We start from the raw sequence: 23,437 nt of genomic DNA on the forward strand, positions 1-23,437 counted from the left end.
GTGAACTTAAATACTTGGTACAAGAAAAGAAACCTTCAGATGTTAGACAGGCAGCTCAGATTGCTGATTTTGTTTCTCAAATAAGGGGGCCTGTAAATTCTGAGGGAAAATACATGAGAAAAACATGGGACCCTAAGTACTCCAAAGGGTTCGTTCAGAGCCCGCCAAAAATGGGCGGCCATTTTGTTGAAAAACCTTCAGAACAGGGCCAACCCAAGAAACAGTTTTTGGAGGGAAAGGAAAAATTAGAGAGATTTGCCGGCAAAAGCTCATGGGGAGAGAAAATTTGCTTCGCTTGTCAGGGGAGGGGACACATTGCTTCCCAGTGTTTTAATACAAAACAAAATAAAGAAATTTCTCCTCAGAAAGTGAATTTAAAAGAGACCAAGTCTGCATATTGCATACAGAACAGTCAGATGACTCCCTCTAGAGGTAGCTCTGTAGCCATAGAAACGAAAGCAGAGGCAGCTAAGCTCTCTAAAATTGATACATTTAGAGGGGAGATCTCAAGTTATGATGAAAATATTCCCGTTGCTGCTGCATCAGTTCTTATAGGCACTGATCTCTCAAAACATGTCAAGAGTGCCTTTGTGATTACACAATCACTACCAGAACAAATTAAGGCAGCAGGAAAGATTACTGATTCTCAAGAGGAAGTTAGAAATCTACCCCAAGCTGAGGCAATTTCTCTGGAAATACCTCAGGAAAATATTTTTGTCCAAGAGCAGCTAACAGATCCTATTTTAAAAGGCTGTTTTGGAAAAGTGGCTGGCAAAGGATTATCCCCTAAACAAGGGTTGCTATACAGAGAAAAACAGATAAATATTTCAAAAGGGGAACTTGAGATTAGAAGCCAGTTAATGGTACCAGATAAATATGATTCAATAATTTTGGAAAAGGGACATTCAGTCTTAGTTAATGCACATTTGGGTATAATTGAAACCAACCAGAGAATAACCCAGAAGTTTCATGGGCCTGAAATAGAAAAACAGGTTAGAAATTTCTGTCAGAAAGTTGATATGTGCCACAAACAGAGTTATAACAGTGACCAGACTGAGGTTAAGATGTGCCCTTTACCAGAAATCTCTACACCTGTTAAAAGTATTGAAGCAGACCTTATAAAAACATCAGTTACTTCCAAACTTATGAATTGTGGCAGATTTGTGGAGTAAAACAATTAGAGAATTCTCCCTATCATCCAGAAAGTGATGGGTTGGCAGAGAGATTTAATGTGACCCTCATGAGAATGATCAAAGCCTATTTAGCTGAGAACCATAAGAACTGGGACCAAAACCCACAGTTACTTTTATATGCCTACAGATCAGTCCCACAAGAGAGTACTGGTGTCAGCCCTTTTGAGCTATTATTTGGGAGACATGTGAGGGGTCCGCTTGATCTAATTAAGCAAAATTGGGATCAGATTGTTAAAGAAGACCCCCAAAATGTGATCACATGTGCAGACTCTGTGGTAATCAACCTCGAAAGAAATCTAGATTTGGCTGATGAGAATCTAAAACCACAAAAAGTCAAACAGAAACTGTGGTATGACAAAAGGGCTAGGGAACTTCAGTTTATTCCTAGAGATGAGGTCTTTCTGGTGAGGCCCATCAAGGGGAACAAGTTACAGCTGAACTGGAACAGTCCATATGGAGTTGTTCATGAAATGAGTAACCTCAATGACATTCTTGAGGGAGTTGAACAACTAGACAAAAGGGTTGTTCATGTGAATGCCCTTAAGCCTTCTTATAGTGAAGAAAAAATTGTGCTGTTTGAAATGAAAGCAGCTGATAAAAGAGAACATGAGTTACCTTTCTGGAAAGGGAGGGGTCAGCAAAAGTTCATCTCAGAGGAGGTGCAGATCAGCCCTGCTCTATTCATAGAACAGCAGAGTGATTTAACATTAGTTAATAAGTATCAGCAGGTTTTCTACACCAAACCTAATGTAGCCAAAGGAATGTTACATCAGATTGATGCAGAGCTGATGAAGAAAAGGAGCAAGGACCTCATTCCATGGTCCAGTGACTGCAAGGTGGTTTTTTGAAAGCTAAAAGAAGCATTTACCAACCACCCTGTGTTGCATGCTCCAAACTTAAAACAAGAATTAATCGTCCACACCGATACTTCGAAGGCCGGGGTAGGAGCCGTGCTGTACCAGTGTGATGACAACGGAGACCAGCATCCTGTGTCCTACCTGATCCAGAAACTTCAAAAGAGAGAAAAGCATGTGTCGACCATCGGAAAAGAGTGTAGGGCCATCGTTTACGTGATCCAGAGAGTGAGGGCCTACATCTGGAAAAGACACTTCATTTGGGGCGTGGACTATTCACCTTTTATATGGCTAAAGACTATGAAAGCCCAGAACAGTGAACTGATGAGGTGGGCGCTCCTTTTGCAGGACTATGACTTGGAGGGTAAGGTTGTCAAATGGACAATGAACTATGTTACTGACACCTTATCCCGAAGACCTGAAGACGGAGGCTGAATAAACGTGAACTCTTAAAAATTATAACTAAGTGTAAAAGGTTGTATAATGTTAGTGTGATTGCATTGTTATCTGTGAAATGTTATTTGGAAAGTAAGTATATTTAAAAGATATGTTAATGCATAAAAAGGTTATGAGGTTATGTTATGTATCGTAATGGGGTGTGTATTGTTATAATTGATGTGCAGTTGTTTTGGGATGAAAAGCACTTTAGCTTTTCACTGCAAAACAACTTTATAAGGGGGGAGGTATGTGACGGCTGCGATGATGTCATCCGCCCGTCACTGCTGCAGCTAGAGTTTATCTGCCTATAGCAGGATGGGAGGTGGGACTTCAGAGGGTGGAGCCATGGTATTTAAGGGGGGAGTGAATGAGGTGTGATTCAGATAGGGTTTGAGATAGGGACTTGGTTAGGGTCTTGTTAGGGACTTAGGGCATGTGCAGGTTATGAGGTACTGTGTTAGTGAAGGTCTGAGTGAGAGAGCATATGAGGGGATACTTTATGATATTGATTGCCTTATTTAGTTTATACTGTGATTTACTATTTCTTATGTTCTATCAATAAACATCCTTTTTATTTTGAAATCCATACCATTGTCTGATGAGTCAGATCAGTAAGTGTGGTTGGTGGCAGTGTGTAAAGTGTGAATGAGAGTGACGTGACCATTGTGACGTGAAAGGAGGACGTCACAACCTTCCATATACGTTGCGTCCAACGGATTTTTGGTAGCACCTGGCAGGACAAAGTTCCAAATAGAGTAGTCCTAGAACGAGCTGGAATTTTTAGCATATATATACATTACTGAAACAGCGCCATCTACTTTGCTTGGGCATGTTGTGAGAATGGGTGATGGTCAGATTCCAAAGGATCTCCTGTGTGGAGAATTAGTGCAGGGAAATCGCCCCAGAGGGAGACCACAGCTGCAATACAAGGACATCTGCAAGCGGGATCTGAAGGAATGAACCTCAACAGATGGGAAACCCTGACATCTGAGCGTTCAGCCAGAGGTAGGCGGTGCATCATGGCCTCTCCCAATTTGAAGAGACCCTTGTCCAGCAGGCCAAGGCAAAGAGGAAGTCACAAAAGCAGCAAAATCAGGGAGCTGGACAGGGGACAGGGGATTTGTTTTAAGTATGGAAGGGATTGTTACTCTCGAATTGGCCTCCTCAGCCACACCAGACGCTGTTCCAAGTCCTCCATACAGAGCACGTGACCATAGTCTTTCGAGACTGAAGGATGCCTAAGTGCAGTTACAGACGCTTAGTTGTTCTTATTGGATCACATGGAAACTCATTCAGTTTAGCTTGTTAACCCACTTTCATCTGTGACAAAAGATGATGTAAGCTTTTTTGAAGAAAAAATAACTGTGAACATGAGGTCTTAAGGTCTCTTCTGAGAATCATCTTCCCCTTTAGAAGAATACAAAAGAATGCCCCAGAGTTCAGCCTCAGAATCATCATTCCAGGAGTCACAAATGAGGTGGAACTGAGGACAGCCTCCAGCGAATGAATGATCTCTAATTTAACAAGATACTACTTAGGCATATCCCAACAGAGTTTTGATAATCTTTTGACCTTGTGGATTGGTTCTCCTCACTGTCCTTCTGATTCAGTGAATGAATATCCTTTCCCCCCTTCTCTTCACTTTGGTCATGGTAAATTATTCTCAAGAGAGTATCTTTAGTTACAAATTCCTTTCAAGTTCCTTTTCCATTACCATGTAGAACTGTGTGAATACTGTAAAATAGACTTGTCATGAGGACAAGATTATTTTTAGCTTTAGCTGAGATTTAATTCCAAGCACATTATTTCTTTGTTTTTTAGGAAAATTGACATCTAAAAAAAGAAAACAATGAAGAAGCAAGTTAAAGTAATTCTTCACTTAAAAGTATCAGAGTTTAATCATGTGGACTTTGTTAGTGGTAGCTGATATATATTCCAGCTGGCAGTGGAAAACCTACCAGGGGCCACCAGGAGCAGAGCAGTATTGTGAATTTAAAAAATAGTATATACTTCCCTGCTTCAAAAGGAAGATGGACAGAATGCCTGCAAAGCATGTGTGTGTCATAAAAGTGATGGTGGATTTGTGACTGACTTGTGACTTTTCCTGAGTCTCTGGCTGCCTGAGTGGGCTTTTTAAATGGATTGTTGTGCCTTACAGTTTTTAATGTGTCTTTGGTGTTGCTTTTGTTTAATGTTTTTAGTGTGATATTTATTTGACCCTTTCTAGTATTTGTATACTTACTGTTTTTAGCTTTAAATATTGGCTGCTTTTTTGCTTTACATATTTGTCTTTTAATGGTGTAAGTTACCTTGGGTGCTTTTTAAGGAGAAAGATGAAGTAAAATGTTTTAAATAATTAAAATAAATAAACAGTGTCTTTTCCTCCAATATGATTAACTTTAAAATCTGAATTAAAGGTGAGATTCAAGTGGCAAGAACAATGAAACCTCAATAAATAGATGCTTGCATTTAACATAGAATGGTGAAGCAAGTATTCTAGTCAGAAGTCAAGCTTCTTATACTGAGGTTTCATCATATTTCTTGTCACTTGTATCTCAGCTTTAATTCAGAATGAAAATTAAGAGGGAAGAAAAGCATTTTCTGATCAACTCATTGGGTACTTAATTGCCTTTTAGTGCAGTCCTAGCCGTACATTTCAATATGGTGCTAGGGACTTGAATTTTAAAAAAATAGTTAGGTGATCCTATTCCACATTCTTACCTATACAGTATTTACCTTGGGCTGTAGGCCCCTCTTTGCATCTGCTTTTATATGATAGAATGTTATCTGAAAGTTGAGTTATGGCAACTGTACTTCTCATTAGGTTGAAGCATTTCACTACTCATCCAAGTAGCTTCTTCAGTCTGAGGAGAGTTAGTAGGAGATTCCTGATATATCCTCCAGAAAGAAGAAGCTACTTGGATGAGTAGTGAAACATTTCAACAAGTTGCCATGACGCAACTTCCAGATAACCTCACCTGGATGACTGAGAATCTTCACTTACAAGGTTGAGTGTTGTTTTCCTTTTGGGAGAGGTTGGAGGCAAAGTGGGTGCTGAGCAGTTTCAACTTTTATCTGTCATCTGTTAGCACTCCTCCATCTTCTCCATTCAACAGAATACCATTTATTTGTTTTTCTTTTTTCTCCTGGCATATCTGAAAACCCTCATTTTGTTATTTTTAACCTGTTGCAAGCTGATCTATTTGCTACAAAAATGTTCTACTTGTTTGTGCTCTTCCTTGGTGATTAACCCATCCTTAATTCTCCTATGTGTGCTTCTTTTAAATCTCAGTTTATTGGGGGGGGGAATTCAGGAGCCACTCTAGTTTGTTTAAATGCCCCCATTTTTCTTTCACATGGGAATTATCTGTGATTAGGCTTTCAGTATATTACCTTTAACAATCTTCCGGACATCGTGAACTCTCATCTCTTTGTTGCTGGTCATGGGTTTTTACCCAATACTGTATTACTTTAATCTTATTAAAATCAACTTTCTTAAATTTAGCATTACATTTACATGGCTGTTCCCTTTCCTGAGTATAATGAATCCTAAGAAGGATTCCCACTCAAGGTTTCCACTCATTTTACCTTGTTGATGAATTCTTCCCAGCTGGTGATGACCAAATCCAAGGCAGTCAATACTCTTGCTGCTGCTTCCACCTTTTGTCAGCAAGGTAAGTGAGGAATTTGTAGGACCTGACATTCTTGGTAGAGTTAGACTTCCAAGAAATATAAAGATAGTTAAAGTCTCCTGTTACTTCTGCATGCCTTCTCTTTGAATCTTTTGTTACATGATCTAGGAGATCATCTTCCAAGTACCTTATCTCATTTGGAGGTCTGTAGTAGACCCCCTTAGTGATGTCACTATTGTGTCCCTCTAATTTTTAACCAGGTACTCTCCACATCCCCCAAGCTATAATTCCCTCATATGGACACATCTTTTATATATAATACTCTTCCTCCTCCCTTCCTGTTCAGGATAGTTAGGCGATCCTTAATTATAACATTTTTAATGTTATAATCTTCAGTTATTATATTATAGTTATGAGTCATATCTCACCAGGTTTTGAGAATGCCTATTAAATCAATTTTCCTTTCTGTGTTAAAGAGTTAAGCACATCTTATTTGTTTCTTTTGCTGAATGCTATGATATACAAATATATTTAATTTATGTTTAATTCCCTCCAGCTGCTTTCTAATTGTTTTTTCCCAAGTAATTGTTGGATTTCTGTACCATTATCCCAGTTTCTAGTGAATCACTGACATTTTTCACCCCTGTCCCTCCCTGGCAGAATCCATTTTAAAGCCCTACTAACCAGGTTTGCAAGCTCCTAACACACATTCTTTCCAACTCTTGTAAGGTGCAACCCATTTTTTCCTAGGAGTCCTTCTTCATGGAAACAGAGACCCTGGTTCAAATAATCAAATCTTTTTGAATGGCATCATCTGCACAGTGGATTGTTTAATAATAGTATTCTTATGCATCTTTCTAGGCTGTGAACTTCACCAAGAATGAGTGATGAAAATTTTGTTGTTGTTGTTTAGTCTTTAAGTTGTGTCCGATTCCTTGTGACCCCATGGACCAGATGAAAAAATTACCTATGCCCTAAAGTCCTTTACCATCCACCTAAGAACCTCATACAGTAGTCTTTTGTTACCGTGTGGATCAGAAGGAATGGATAATGCTCAATGAACTTAATGAGTTTTGGCAAGCTCTGTATTATGTTATGGATCTTTACACCAGAATATAACCTGTGAGGTCTGCAAACTCTAGCCTCTTTCGCCATCAGCGAGAGGTCACTAACCATCACTACATCTCCTCTTCTAGAAAGTGGCAGGAATCTTTCCCTTCACAATGCACTCTATTGCCTCGATGCTCAGAGGCGCCTCCATGTTTACCAAATTCTGTGGCTTCAGTCCCTATTCTGGTCACAAGAGGAAAATGACACTGTTTTCTTTCTGTTAAAGTGGAACTAAGGGACTTTATATTCCCCTTAGAGTTCATGTCTTCAAATGTGTTCTTCATATACAGTATTTGGTATTTCAGAGCCATTTAGCTTGGAACTCTTTGTTTACCATTCCAGTTGATTCAGATTGGAACAGTGTGACAACATCTGTGCTACAAAGATTAAGCCCGTGATTCAAGTTCATATTGTGAGAGCTGGTTTATGGCTCCTGTTTACACCCTCCTTATTCAGGGTTCATGAGCCATAAATTCTACCCCTGTGAATGGGACTCAAAATGAAGAAACAAAAGATTTCTGGCACTCTGAATTTTGCTTACTATGAGAAACTAGCTAGGTTCAGAGTTGAGGCATGATAACTGCTTAGCATTATTGTTTTCTAGAAAGTAGCTGTGTTAGTCTCTTTCAGCTTATATAACAAAAATTAAAACAAATGTATTGTGGCACTTTGAAGACTAACAGATTTATTTTAGAATGATTTTTCATGGTCTATAGTCCGCTTCCTCAGAGGCGTGGGGCATAGTAATTAAGCCACAGGTTTGTATATATAGAATACATGGTAGAGGGATGTGAAAAAGTGAGATGGGGGAGAAGGGGTGATAGTTATATTGGTAATGAACTTTCAAAATGACCATGATACCATTAATACCAGTAATGAATATTCGAAGCACTGATTACATAGATAACTTGTTACCATGCATAGCTTGTCAGTCAGTATCAGTTGCAGGCTGCTAAACTTTGAAATGAGAATAGTGGTGGTTCCAGGATGTTGTGCTGAGGCAAATTAGGGCAGAAAAAGATAGGCTGTAGTTATACTTAGGACTGTGGATGAAACCAATGTACTGTATTCTTGTTTTTTGTTAATCCTTTTGATATACATTGGACTCTAAATATGACCCGTTTCAGTCACATCTCTCTTTGTTTCACTAATCTGTTTCTGTAAACTTTTCTCTGCAACTGTTACTCAGAATGTGTAACAGGCTGAAATCCTTTTGCTTAGTATAGTATATTGCAACTAGATTAGGCCCATTGAATCAATGGAATTTACAGAGGAATTCACTCACTAAATCGTCACTGATTTAGTATACCTAATCTATTTAAATGAATGAATGAATAGTTGTAACTTACTATGCCAAACAATAAGATTTCACCCAGAGTGTCCTACTAGGCTGAAGTGTTTTAAAATGGTCTGTTTCTCTTGCATAGAGTGTGTCATGCTTGCCCAATGTAGATTGCATTAGCAGATGAACAAGTATAGGGGTTTTTGATGTTGTGTATGGCGTTGCTGGAACCATAATCATGCTGGTAGAGTTCACATCCGGATGCAGTTAGCAACTAGTTTTGTAGCCTGAGGGTAGATACTAGTGCAGCATAAGAATGATTTAAAATAAATAAGAGCTGGGGAACTTTCTTTTTTGGTGTAGAACAAGGTTTTCTAACCCTGAGTCCCCATATGTTCTTGGACAACTACTCCCAGAAATCCTGGCCAGCACAGATAGTGGTGAAGGTTTCTGGGAGTTTAAGTTTAGTCCATTAAGATCTGGGAACACAGTGTTGGGAACCACTGGTGTAGAACTTTGCTAAAGTTAACCTATATATCTGGAAAAAGTATGCGGTAGTATAATTCTCCTTTTGACTATATCATACTGAGAAGAGAGGAAATGGGTGGGTGGATTCATGGGTGGATAGTATTATTGAATGTTTTTACATATTTACAATTCCTTGCTGGTAGAAATGCTGCATGTTGAAATATTCTGCAATAAGTCTAGAAGATGTTTGAAGGATGTAACTGTAGAATGGCATTATTTCTTTTTAGGAACAAGCAAACCTTTTCATCTTGATAGCAGAAACATTAATAAATAACATGGAGGGAATTGAGAAACAGCCTAAGATGCTCCCAGTATTACATTTTACTGTATTATATTTCGAAAGAATGAGCTGGGATCTTTTAGTTAGAATGGCCTTCAGTACAGTGGTGCCTCGACTTACAAACGTCCCTTCTTACAACCATTTCGAGTTACGACCAGCTCCGGCTGCAAAATTTTGATTCTACTTGTGACCGGAGCTTCCATTTACGAACAGAAAAAGGCAGGGGGAAAGGTGGGAAATTCAGATTGCTAACTGTAGGTGGCGACGAGGCTGCTTCTTTGTAGCTCTTTCGTCCTAGCAGTTAGAGAGTGTGGGTTGGAGGAGGCTTCGGAACTGCCTCCTTCTGCTTCTAAGTGAGTGTGTGTGTGTGTGTTTGCAGGGAGGCCTTGGGCTGCCTCGCAAGGTAAGGTGCTGTTTCCTGCTTTTTAAAAACTGTTCTGGGTGTTTTTGCAGCATGGTTTTGGGCTGGGGGGGTTATGTTTCTGTGCTGTGATGGGTCTTTGGGAGTTTGTTTTTTATTTTTTCCTCCATTTCCAATAGGTCTTGGGAGGTTTTGTTCCTTTTTGGAGTGTTTTTTCCATTTCCGATGGGTCTTGGGGGGTTTGGTTGCTTTTTGGGTTTCCCCCCCATTTCTGATGGGTCTTGGGGGGTTTGTTTATTTTTTGCTTTTTGCTTTCCCCCAATTTCCGATGTGTCTTGGGGGGTTTGGTTGCTTTTTGGGTTTTTTCTCCCATTTCCAATGGGTCCTTCATGCTTCCCTTGCTTTTTTGTTTGTTTTCTTTGCATTTCCGACCTGTCCCCTTTGCTCTCTGTGCATTTCTGATCTGATCTGTTTGTTTTCTGTGCATTTCCAATTGGTCTTGCACACTTGATTGCTCCCCCGCCCCTTTGGCTGGAAGGGATTAATTGCGTTTCCAATGAGTCTTGCAGTGATTTTTTTTAGTGATTTTTTTCTTCGGCTGGAATGGATTAATTGCATTTTAATGCATTCCTATGGGAAGTGGTGCTTCGACTTACGACCATTTCGAGTTATGTCCATCTTCTGGAACGGATTATGGTCGTAAATTGAGGCACCACTGTATTGTGTATATGTTTTGCCCTTCTCATAATGTGGCTGTTTGGAGCTGAATTATTTTTAGAAAAACAGGATTAAGCCTAAGACATGGATCAGAAATGCTTGCCTATCTTTGATGACATTCGCATTCTAAAGAACAGTGTTAGTAGTTTTTACTTTGTTGATCAAATACTGAGTTTTTATAACATAATGTTTTTTTTTTTTTGCTTTAGAAGTAAATTATAGTGAAGGAAACTGCACTAATGTAGATACAGTGGTGCCTCGCATAGCGAGGTTAATCCGTTCTGGATTAACCTTCACTATGTGAATACTTCGTTAAACGGAACAAAAAAAGCCAAATCGGCAGAAAACTCACTGTTTAACGAAGTCTTCCCAATACCGGCAGCCATTTTCGCGCCCTCGGTAAGCGAGGGGAGGGCGCGAAAACGCTGCATGCGGCCATTTCGGCTGTTCCGGCGGCCATTTTTGACCCGCCGAACAGCTGATCCACGGGTCGCAAAGTGGAGGTCGATAAGCGAAACGCTTACCAATCTTCGCTATGCGAGTTTCGGCCATAGAGGCTGACTCGATGCCTCCGCATTAGTGATCCCGGAAAAGGGATCGCTATGTGGATTCGTTGCTATATGAGGCGCTCATTAAGCGAGGCACCACTGTACTGTATAATATATGGCTAAACAGGCACCATAAGCAAATTTCTAAGTTATGTCATAATAGAAAGCAGTATAATTGAGGCTGCACATTTCATGATGTTTCAACTTTAATAAAAAAATCCAATTTAAAACTGATTCTTGAACTGGTCAGAAAATTATTGCTTCAATTTAAAATGCTTCCCAAGGCAGTTGTGACCTTGGATGTCTTTATTACATTGAATGTGTGAAGTCAAATACAATGGAAATATGTGTATGCACTTTTGTGTGCTTCACTATTAAAGTGTACTGCAAATGCTGGTGTTAAGAAGTCTTAATGGCACGCTGCTGTATTTTGGAAAACATGCCACACATTTTTCTTCTGACAAAACCCTGTTATTGAGTGATAGTCTAGGTTCTAAACAGAAAGCAATCATTGAAAAATCAAGAACCAAATGCAAAACAGCTGAACAGTTTCACTCTTTCATAGTGTGTTTCATGCAAAGCAGAGGGGGTTGTTGAATGTTTACTGGTACATTGCACAGGAACCTCTGTCTGGTTTTGATGCCCCTTCTCCTTTGCCTTATTGCCACAGCGCACTCCATTCCGAAGAGCATTCTCCAACTCTCAGAAAGAGCTTTTCAGTATTGAGGGCAAATACCCTTTAATCTGTGCTTGTTTTGATCTGAATCAGAGTTTGAAAAAATCCAGTCCAAGCCTCCACCCCCAGTTACTTTCTTAGTCACAGTTTTAAAAACTGTGAGTAAGTAGCTATTTATTTTCCTGCTTCTTTTTCACCAGGTCTTTGGCTCCCAAGCTGTTTTAAGCCCAGAAGGGGATTGTTTCAAAACAAAAAGTCAAATAACAATTTTGAAAAATCCTATGTATAAAACAGTTTAGGATTGGTGTCAGACCTAATGTATTTGCTCTTACACCTTCTAGAAGGCATGAGGAGGGTTTGTTAATATTTTGTAAAAAATTGAAACATATTTACAGAGGATCTTGGTGGTCATGAAGTACAGTACTGGTATGGACCTCAACGGTGTGTGGTGTTCCGTATTTCTGCAATGCATTTTTGCATCCTCCAGATTTCTGGAAATTGCCCATTCCCTGGTGTAAAATATGAATGTAAGGACCAAAAGGTCTATGTCAAAAATATCTTGTCCTCCTGGCCATCTTATTGTTCCTTTAACACTCACAGCAGACTGTAACACACAACACTGGTCAGAATAAGTGATATTTCTGTTCCAAAATGTATTATGTCCATTTCCGATAATGATGAAAGTAATGTATAAGGTCACACTCCCAAAGGAGCAAAGCTGTTGTTTATTAAGTCATTATGATGATAATGTAATGTAGTTTCAGGTTGTTATTAACTACAAACAATTAGTAATTTATAGCTGGTTACTTCCAAGCTCTGACTAAAACCTATGATTTTTTTTAAAGACAAAATTAAATATGTAATCTTTTCACCCACAGGAAAAGATCATGTCTGTAAATTTGTTGGCTGTGGAAGGAATGACAGATTTAATTATGTGGTCATGCAGTTGCAAGTGAGTTTGTTACACTAATTAACTTTGTTGTCCATGCTTACCTGTCTATTGTCTTGTGCAACTTGTATCATTTCAAGAAACCACTGTATTACTAAAAAGGAAAAGGTAATGTTTCATCAGATATATTTTAATACTTCCACAGATACATTTTTAAACCTCCAGTCTCCCATCAATCAGTTTATCTAATGATAATTTTTTTCCATTTAATGTTACATTTAAAATTTAGCAGGGGGGGGACCCCATATGTGAATTGATGTATATTTCTATATCTTCCATTCCATTTATAATATCTTGAGTTTTATTGATGTTCATAAAGTTAAATAAGTACTATAGACTAGAATGCTAAAAATATGATGTGTTTTATTTGGAAATAATGTAAAGCAGAAGGTGAACACTGAATTATTTAGACAAAATGTTACTTGGAGAAGTAAAAGACAGCAGAATGTGCCCTGGACAAAGCGTTTCCCTTAAGTAAGAAAAATTGATTTGTTGTTCTAGGATGCAACTAGGTTAAAATCTAGAGAAATATGGAGGAGAGGTAGAAAATGAGTCACATGGTGTAGCAATCTCTTTCCCACTTTTTCAGGAAAAATTATTATGAAACAAAATGTGAGAGGAAATGCAGAAAGAATTGCCTGCTGTTCTCAAGCACTAACATCATAATGGCATCTTCTGTTCATTTTGGTGGACTGACAGTATGGTCTTGTGTTTGCTTCATGAACCAGTCATGTTATTCCATAGGAATGTTATTGAGAATTATGTACTGAGAGCAACACTTGCTCCTGCTGTTGTTGCTCTTTGTGAAAATGGTTTCATCAACATTATATCAACCTTTGTTTATGAGAACAATTCTTTGAAAAGTTAGGATCTGTTTAGGTTTTTCAAGATTACTGGTAAACTGTAATAAAAAGGAAATGAAAATCTGTTTTGTTTCAGAAGCCTAGTTATTTTTATTTTCACGTCCAGGTGAGGATATAAGTAATAGAAAAAGTGGCAGTTGTTCATTAATACAGAAATCAAGCTTTAATTAGCAGATCCTATCCAATGTAATAAGCTAGATAGACAGACTTGATTGTCACAGAAAAGATAAAAAGAATTTATGGGACAAATATCAGATTCTATCAGGGAAGAAATGTTTATTTATTGTACCATAGAAGAGATATGAGGACATGTATTTTGCACTCTTCGTATTTGAAGAACTGGATTTTGATCCACAGAAACTCACATTGAAATAAATCTATAGCCTTTAAGAGAGCTACAATATTTTGCCTTTTCCACTATACCTTTGCTGAGACTAACTAAACAAACTACTACTTTTGAGAGTTTCTAGATGTCAGTTAAGGCTCTGCATCTGAATTCTAGAAACTTGGTTTCTCTGCTGTACTGTATCTTTTTGTGCACAAATTGCACTATTTGTTATTGTTGTATGCTAATGTTTTTATGTTTTTTTAAAATTGTTTTTGATATTCTGTAAGCCGCCCAGAGTGGTAGAATATACCAGATGGGTGGGATATAAATCAAACAAACAAATAAATGAATAAATAAAATGATTATAATTACTAGTGGAATAAGATCACTTCTGACAGGCTCTGGTATGCAGTGTTGAAGTCTACAGATAGCTCTTTCCTGCCTCTGTCCTAACACAATCATCAGGCAAAAAAAAAAAAGAGAGAGTGAGAGTGAGCAAGAGAGCTTCTCTGTGGGATAGAACCTGGAAGAAGAACATTTGATCCTGTCTAATGGTCTTCCTTTTTGCTGGTGTTGTGAAATATAACATGCTTAGTTTCTGTGTACTTGAATTTTTTTTAGGGTCGGAACTTGGCAGATCTACGTCGAAGTCAAACACGGGGAACCTTCACTATTAGTACCACATTGCGACTTGGCAAGCAAATTCTGGAGTCCATTGAAAGCATTCATTCTGTGGGATTTTTACACAGAGATATTAAACCAGTAAGTTTTTTCATGAATATGAGTTGAACTTACGATAGTGCCCTTTAGAGTATATGTTATTAGATGATCTGAAAACTTTGAAAAGTGACTGAAAACAAGCTAATATGGCAGTGCATAATGGAAGAGCTAATCCTAGATCATTTAATCTACACTGGTTAACTTCAGAACTCAGCTGTAATGGTTTAATATAGCAATTATACTTGCTTCGGCTTTTAAAAGCAATTTTAGGAAAATAAGATATGAGTATGCCATTTGCTGAAAATTTATTAAGCGCTCCCATCTTCCCTAACTTGTAATGAAACACTACTGGCTTAGTTTCTTTGAAGTTGCAGTCCGAAACACACTTGCTAGGGAGTAAGCATCACTTAGCACAATAGAATTTATTTCTGAGTAAATTTCAATAAGATTGTATTGTCCGTCTTGTTTTATTTACAGTTAAAGAAATACAGCATTTATACTATATTAGCACTGAGGAAGTCCTGTTTTTTAGCATCCATTATGTGATTTCATTTGGAAATTAAACATTTCTTCCTGCTGTCCTGAGGCCCCAACTGTTCCTGAATAATCCCATTCAGTGCTGGGGACCTAGAGGTGGGTTCAGGGTGGAAGGAAATGTTTAATTTTTTTTAAAGTGAAATGGGCTATTTCTCTGCACTTGCCAAGGATGTTGGATTTGATAAAAGACCAAAGAGTAGGGTCTGAAATAAAGTTCTTAATTTTAAGAAAGTAAGTTCATGTAGATCCAAACAGTGCTTTAGGTCAGTGATCCCAAACCTTTTTGGGGCTGTGGATCGGCTGGGGGGAGCGAGCTCCATGAGTGGGGGGGGGGGGTTTGGAGACACCCCCATGCTCATGCGGTGGGCATGTTGTGCCTGTGTGTGTGTGTTGTGCTCTCACGCATGTGTGTGAGCGCGACATGCCACCGCCTGCATGTCACGCCCACTGCAAGCGTGATACACCCACTGTGAGTATAACACGCCCCCTGCAAGAGGGTGTGGGGCAGACCTGGACAAAGTGCGGCCCATGGGCCACATATGGCCCGCGAGCCGCTCCTGTCCAGCCCACCAGTCGTCGCTCCAGTCCCAAAAAAGTTTAAGGAATTAACTATGTCAGCCTTGTAGTTTGTTCACTGCAGGGCCTCACCCAATGGGACTTATTACTACCCACAAATTGGGGGCCTATTACTAACCAACTAAATGGGGGCCTATTTTTAAGTAAAATTGGTTCAGCCCCCAAACACAGTTCAGATTTTTCATGTGCCCCCCTATAGAAATTAATTGCCCACCCCTGGTGTGGGGGGCTGGTGGAGATCCATATCCGCGGCCCAGTTCTGGCAAGCCCACGGACTGGCACTGGGCCATGGACCGGGGGTTGATGACCCCTGCTTTAGGTAACTATGTCCTAGGCCAATTAAAGCTTGATGGTCAAAACCAGTGCCTTAATTTGAGCATGGAAGCACATGGGCAGCTGATGCAAGAAAACTATAAAGTGATTTGATTGCCTTACTTTTTTCATATCCTGGCATCTGTGCTGTGAACTAATTGAAGTTTCAGAACTGTCTTTAAAGGATGGAGATGTTTTCAAAGGTTTGCTCCCCAGAAAGAGAATTGGAGTAGTTCAATCTGCATCTGTAATTTTTTTCCAAATAGTATTGCAACTGGCAAATCAGCTGAAGATAAATGAAGATACTCCTGGCTGCTCCTTCCCCCTTAATATTAACGTAGGATTAGAATTTGGGGCAAGGAGAACAACTAAATTCTAATCTGTAGAATTTGGTTGCATAATATATATAGGTGTATCTAAACAATAAGTTCATAGAAATGTTTTGCATATTTCTTAGAACATGTACTATATCCAACCACAGGAATGTTTGCACAATCTAAATATTAGACCTGATGCTTTTGTTCTGGAATGCAGCTTTAAAGCAACTCAGTTTATGATATTTTGAATGAGTTCTATCATGGATTGGCACTAGATACATATTGTGTCAGATATGAAGGATACAGTCATATGTAAATTGCTGACTTTTCCATGTGCATATGAGCAGTGGTCATTCACAAGACGTGAGTGGGACAAAATTCCTGCTATGTTTATATCAAAGGGCTTGTTCATCAATGATTCTTTTAATTAACATACAGTACTACCCTTGATGGTAGTATTGATTTGACAGAAATTCTGGTGCTTTGCAGCTTTTATTGATTTATTCTACTTATTCTGTTATGCAGAAGGAATTGCATAATCTCTGTCATTTGTTTCATTATCATTGTAAACAAACTACTTTTTCTTGCTTGTATTTGTTGAGTGTGGAAGGGCGTAGATATCTACGATACCAGAAGGACAGTGCAGTAGTAATAAAGGACTTTTGACACCTTTGAATCATACAATATTTAGCAGAGATTATGTTTTTCGGCTTTGTCTCAGTCATTTTAGAACAAGAATATCAAATGAAAGTAGAAATTGTAGTGAGTAGTCAGCATATTGTAAGCCTATATTTTCTTCTTTTTCTAGTCCAACTTTGCTATGGGGCGTTTTCCAAGCACCTGGAGGAAATGTTACATGCTGGATTTTGGCTTGGCACGTCAGTTTACAAATTCATGTGGAGATGTCAGACCAGTGAGCAAATCTAATGAAACTTTTTATACATAATTTTAAATTTGAGTGACCTCTTAAAATGATTGCAGGATAGAACTGTGTAATCCATATATGCTGCATTCTGTTAGAAACTAAGAGACTTACCGTAAGTGACCCTAGTGGCTTCTGTAAAGAAGGTTGGATGTAGTTGTTTTCTAATTTTATCCTGAGCTATTGACATTCTCTGTAACCTTGAGCAATGTTGAATGTTTTGTTGCATCAGCTGTTCTAGCCAACTGGAAAACAGCTAAAAGCTGAGGCGCTGATGTTCATTGACAAAATTAGACTGTTTCTGATACATTTTATAATAAAGACGTAAACAAATTAGTCTTTTTAGTAATAGAAATTATATAAAGTATAATGCTTTTGATGCATCACACAATATGTTTGGGCTTCATCAATCCACTTACACTGATCAGCCACAACTTTAAAACCACCTGCCTAATATTGTGTAGTTCTCTCTTGTTCTACCAGAGCAGCTCTGATGCACTGAGGACTCCACAAGACTCCTCTGAACATGTCCTGTGGTATCAGGCACTAAGAGATTAGATCGTTTAAATCCTGCAAGTTGCGAGGTGGGGCATCCATAGACTGGGTTTGGTGTTCCAGTATATCCCATAGATGTTCAATCGGATTGAGATCTGGGGAATTTGGAGGTCAGGCCAACACCTTGAACTCTTTGTCATGTTCCTCAAACCATTTGGGAACAATTTTTGCAGTGTGGTCTGATTGCATTATCCTGCTTGAAGAGACCACTGCCACCAGAGGACACCATTGCCATGAAGGGATGTATGTGGTCTGCAACAGTCTGTAGGTAGGTGGTAAGTGTCAAGGTAACATTCCATGAATGTCGGGACCCAAGGTTTCCCAGCAGAACATTGCCCAGAGCATAACATTGCCTCCGCTGGCCTGCCTTCTTCCCATAGAGCATCCTGCTGCCATCTCTTCCTTTTTCAGCAATTTGAAGTACAGTTTTTCTGTGTGATTGAACTAGATGGGCTAACCTTCGCTCCCCACATACGTCACTAAGCCTTGGGTGCTTGCAACTCTAATGCCAGTTCACTGGTTGTCCTTCTTTGCATTACTTTTGCTAGTCACTAACTGCTTCATACAGGGGATTCCCACAAGTTTTGCCTTTTTGGAGATGCTCCAACTCAGTCATCTAACCATCACTATTTGGCCCTTGTCAGAGTCACTCAGACCTTTTCACTTGCCCACATTTCCTGCTTCCAACATATGTTCAAGAACTGACTGTTCACTTGCTGCCTAATATACCCCCCCCTTGACAGGTGCTATTGTAACAATATAATCAATACTATTCACTTCACCTGTCAGTGGTTCTAATGCTATGGCTGATCAGTGTATTTATGTATTCTACTGTATTCTTCTGTTTATAACATGCTCCCATTTATAAGATGCCCCCCCAATTTTGTAACCAAAAATTAAGAAAACGTAGCTTGAGGATTCAGCCTCCGAGTTCAGAATGTCGGACATTTTGTCTCTGTTGAATCTTAAGCCTACAGGCTCCACCTCCAAGGAGGTGTATTCCAGTTGGTTTGTTCAGGATCAGCTGACATCAGTACCATAAGGCTCGTGACTGGAGGTAGCTAAGTCTCCTGACTGTAGGAAACTAAGCCTCGTGGCTGAAGCAAGACTGTTTAGAGAGGCAAGGTACATGCCGTTTTGTTCTCTCTTCAGCTATCTCAGCTTACTTCTGTGTAAAAGACACCCCTCAATTTTTAGGGTAATGATTTTAGTAAAAAGTGGTGTCTAATAGATGGGAAAATATGGTATTTGAGAATAATTTTAGGAAAAACTATGTGATGTATATGATGTACAGTGTGTTTGCAGAGAAAGTTATGCAGAAATCAGTATGATCCCAGCTTGTGAAAGCCTTCTGGATGAGGTGAAACATATCCATGATTGATTTTAAGGATTCTTGACTCTAGCAGTCCTTTATTCTGGGCCAGTTAAATATCAGAGTAGAAGCCACATTTGTTGTTCAGTTTCCCCCTTGATGTGTGCAAACTCCGAGTTACTGATTTTTTGTTAACATTCCTGCATAATGAGAGAGAATCCCATTTCTTTGTGTCCTCATGGTTCTTTCTTTAACTTCTTTCTCCAGTCTTTTAAAGAATGCACTCAACATCACAAAATTCATGTTTTATCATGATTATTATATTGGAACACAAGTTGACTTTACCACTGGTAGCGATTTTCATAAATTAGACTCTCTTTCCCCCTTCCCACTGTCTCACAGTCCTCAGTGGCTTCCCCACGGTGAAATGAAGCCTCTGGCCCTTCTGGGAGGGTTATCAGAAAAGTTCTATTTCTTAAAAATTACTGCACTTTATGATGTCATGAATCTTAGGTAGCATAAGATGTAGCAATAGGATTTCAGCCTATGTAATTCTTTAGGTATTAGTTTTGAACATCTGCAGATCATTATTCACCAAGATGGCATGAAGCAATATTTTATGTTGTGCAAAAGATGTAGGACAAGTGATTTATCAAGATAAATGATAGAAGCTGTATTACTAGCAGTCAGATTTTTTTTTTAAAAAAAATGTACTTAAGGAGGCATAGTAACCTGAAACCGTAAAAGCAAGTCTTTGCAGCTAAATGGTAGGAATATCACTGCCATAGTGTTAGTGGATGATAAGAGAGACTATTTGAAGCTAATTAGACTAGGCTAAGTTTGCCAGCAGGTCATGTATCCATAAAATTATTGGTGAATTTTAAACATGAGTATACAGGGCTTCTTTGTTGCCAAGGAAGCATTCCTTTGAAAGATGAATGATACTACAACCCATCATGAGATACAACTCTTAGTAGTTCACCGTACAGAAGTCTAATATGTAAGTGCTTAACAGAATTTAGAGAATGTGGTGATAGACTCAATGGAAACATTACTTCCAAAGGCAATATTTGACCCTGTTCATCAACTTCACCAAGGCTGTTGGGATGCAATGCAAATACACTATAAAGATTAGTACTTTGTGACTTCTTTTTCCAGTTCAAATTGGATTTATAAAAAGTAAACCAAGATATTTCCTCTAAAACATGAATGTAATAAATATATTTCCCAAAGGCTAATTTTAAATGGCCTGGTAGTCTTCATGTTAGAAGGGAGACATATTCTCATTATATTTTGCCAGTATTAAGGTGCTAGTAAATAAATGTTTCAAAATGCTGTGATGACAAAATGGCTTATTGGGTATTGGTAATTACTACTGTATAATAGAAATAAAGAAATTGTTTTTAAGCTAGAGAAAAACATGACACTCTTGTTTCTTTCTGTAGCCATTTAAATTACATTTATTGTACAAACATGCTGCAGTAATAACACAGAAGATTAAACAGACCTGTGCTTCAGTAGTAGAAGACTTCAAAGTAGATGACCTACATTATACTTTGTATTATGTTTTTTTATATATTACTGAAAATGATATTGGCATATCATGTGTTACATCCTTCTGTCATATTTTTTCTTGTCCTGGGTTGATAGCCTCGAGCTGTTGCTGGTTTCAGAGGGACAGTGCGGTATGCTTCAGTCAATGCTCATAGGAACAGAGTGAGTATTAGTATTTATATTAGTAACCTGAATGTTAGAAATGGAAAAAAATGTAGGTGATGTGTTAGTTGTAACTTTCTGCCTTTTCTTTATAATTACTTTATAAGTGGAAATATTATAGTTTGAAATTTATAAATAATGGCAAAACCAAATCACTGTTTCTGTTACTTGAATCAAAATGATAATACAATAATTGAAATTTCTTTTAGTGGTGGACATATTTAATTGCATGATACCAGCACAGGAGGAAACCGAAGGAATTATGAATATTATATATCTGTGCATATGGTGAAATATTTCTAGTTGTATTGAAGGATTATACATGAACTGTTGACGTGCCAGATTCATACATCATAAATTGTAAAGGCTAAATGGGTTCTACCTAAAGTAGGCCCACTGATATCTGATTGTGACTAACAAGTTATAACTAGCTTTATTGCCTATGAGAAAGCCTTTGAAAAAAATAAAGTGACAATTTGATGAAGTTGCTGATAAACAAAGGTCTTGGATCAAGAGATATTTATGCAATTTACAACCTGCATTGACAAAACAAAAACCTGTGGTGAAAGAGGGCATAGAGGGACATAGAGGAATTCTACAAGGATATATACTCTAACCACAGCTTTTCTGTTTGGACTTGGAGAACACCTGTAGAGAAACCTTTGCTGGTTCCAGTGACAGCATTGTTGTCAGTAGAAGAGTCTCAACAACATTCAGAATGTAGATGGTACGATGAACTGCTGGATAGCTCAGTGGTTTAGGCGAGGTATCTGGTTGCAGAGCCAGAGATTGGGAGTTCAATTCCCCACTGAGCCTCCCTGACAGGGGCTGGACTTGAGCCATAGGGCCTCTTCATTGTTGTACTGACAACAATGCTGTCACTGGAATCAGCAAAGGTTTCTCTACAGGTGTTCTCCAAGTCTAAACAGAAAAGCTATGGTTAGAGTATATATCCTTGTCGAATTAAGACTAATCTAAAATTATAATTACTACCTGACAGTTTAGGTGGCTTTCAGAAGTTACTAAATAAAGTTAATTAAGAAATAATAATAATGGTATAAATAGGAATGTTAAGAAAACTGCATTCATAGCAGCCAGTATAAAGAAAGTAACCTAAGAAATACAGTTAAAAATCCAAAATGAATATGGAGGATTTTGTTGCTCAGTGTAAGTACTTATAATTGATTAAAAGTGGGTTTATAGTCATATACAGTGGACCCTCGACTTATAGACAACCACTTACAGACTTTTCGAGTTACAGACTTCTCTGGCCACAAAATTTAGGTTGGACTTGCAGCCGGAGAATCGACCTACAGACCGGAAAAAAACAAAACAAAATTGAACAAAAATCGCCGGTTACGGATTAATCGGTTTTCAATGCATTGTAGGTCAATGGAGCCTCGACCTACAAACTTTTCGACCTGCAGCCACCGTTCCAATATGGATTAATTCCGTAAGTCGAGGGTCCACTGTAATTCAGTCAGAATAAAAGATAGCTTGGAGCTACCTCCTTAAAATGAAGAATGTAAGAACGTAATATGTTTATTTATTTATTTACAATATTTTTTAGCCGCACCATTGCCAGTGGCTTCTGTTAAAACTGGCTTTGGATTCATTGCGTAATAACATATAGCTTCCATTTTTTTTTCTGTAGGAAATGGGACGTCACGATGATCTCTGGTCTCTTTTTTACATGTTAGTGGAGTTTGTGGTTGGACAACTGCCCTGGAGGAAAATTAAAGACAAGGTTTGTTGAGAAATCTGGCAATTGAGAGGCACTGACAGGCCAAGGGGGCATTATGCTAAAGGAAAATTACTCTGAATTACTCATGCAATTCTTTTTAGTATATAATAGTGGTTAGAAAACAATGCCATTTTACTGTATTAAGTTTTTTAATCAATTTCTTTACATGACACATGCAGTAAAACATGATCAAAGCAGTTGGTTTTTTTTCAAAGAAGTTTTGTTTCTCTTCTGGCCTAAATCAAATGCAGTGATTGTAGTAGTGTTAGTAATCTTGGTGTCTCCCCCCTCACAACCTTCTCCATAGGGGGAAAATGCCCTGATAGGTTTTTCAACTCTATGGAGTAGGTTTTTGTGTGTGTTTAGGGCACCTGGTGAGCTGCAGGATTATCCCCTCCCATTTGCACTTATGAAAACTGCTTTGGTAAATATGATCAGAGTATTAGATAAAGTATATTGTGTCTGGTCAGCTACAGATCCATGTTTGTTGTTAGAAAGTATTAAGCTGGATTTAAAGATGTAATTTTTGGCAGACGTTCCATTCTATTTAATACAGCTCTTATTCAGATGGTTTCACTTAACAGGAGAGATAGTATCTGTTTTATTATGCTTCACTGGCCTACATTGTCTTGCTACAGAACATAGGTGTTTTACTCAGAATTCTGTATACTTATCTCTGTGAAAGAGTTAGAAAGTCAGATCTTGGGACCTAGTTTCTTGTTTTTGTAAAATAATATCCTCAATTTAGAAGTAAAGTGTGGTAAATACTTTATTTTTCCTCTTTTAGGAGCAAGTAGGCTCCATAAAGGAGAGATATGACCACCGACTGATGCTGAAACATCTTCCTCAAGAATTCAACACCTTTCTAGATCATATTTCTACCTTAGATTATTTTACCAAACCTGATTATCAGGTATGATTTTTATTTTATGTATTGTAAATCTTTTCTTGTAATTTGCATGTTGGC

At 38.4% G+C, this 23,437-nt stretch overlaps 1 protein-coding gene across 2 annotated transcripts in view; it reads left to right on the top strand.

Moving 5' to 3' along the window:
- The window catches only part of TTBK2 (tau tubulin kinase 2), a 92,762-nt gene that overhangs the window by 30,303 nt on the left and 39,022 nt on the right, over nucleotides 1-23,437 (top strand). For both annotated transcript variants that reach the window (XM_072986214.2, XM_072986215.2), the window contains exons 4-9: nucleotides 12,498-12,571; nucleotides 14,381-14,521; nucleotides 17,030-17,134; nucleotides 20,661-20,726; nucleotides 22,381-22,473; nucleotides 23,258-23,383. In XM_072986214.2, coding sequence (XP_072842315.2) covers nucleotides 12,498-12,571; nucleotides 14,381-14,521; nucleotides 17,030-17,134; nucleotides 20,661-20,726; nucleotides 22,381-22,473; nucleotides 23,258-23,383 — 605 coding nt within the window. The remainder of the gene's footprint in view (nucleotides 1-12,497; nucleotides 12,572-14,380; nucleotides 14,522-17,029; nucleotides 17,135-20,660; nucleotides 20,727-22,380; nucleotides 22,474-23,257; nucleotides 23,384-23,437) is intronic.

Source organism: Pogona vitticeps, chromosome 1 (genome assembly GCF_051106095.1).
Source record: "Pogona vitticeps strain Pit_001003342236 chromosome 1, PviZW2.1, whole genome shotgun sequence".
In the NCBI taxonomy this organism is placed as follows: domain Eukaryota; kingdom Metazoa; phylum Chordata; class Lepidosauria; order Squamata; family Agamidae; genus Pogona; species Pogona vitticeps.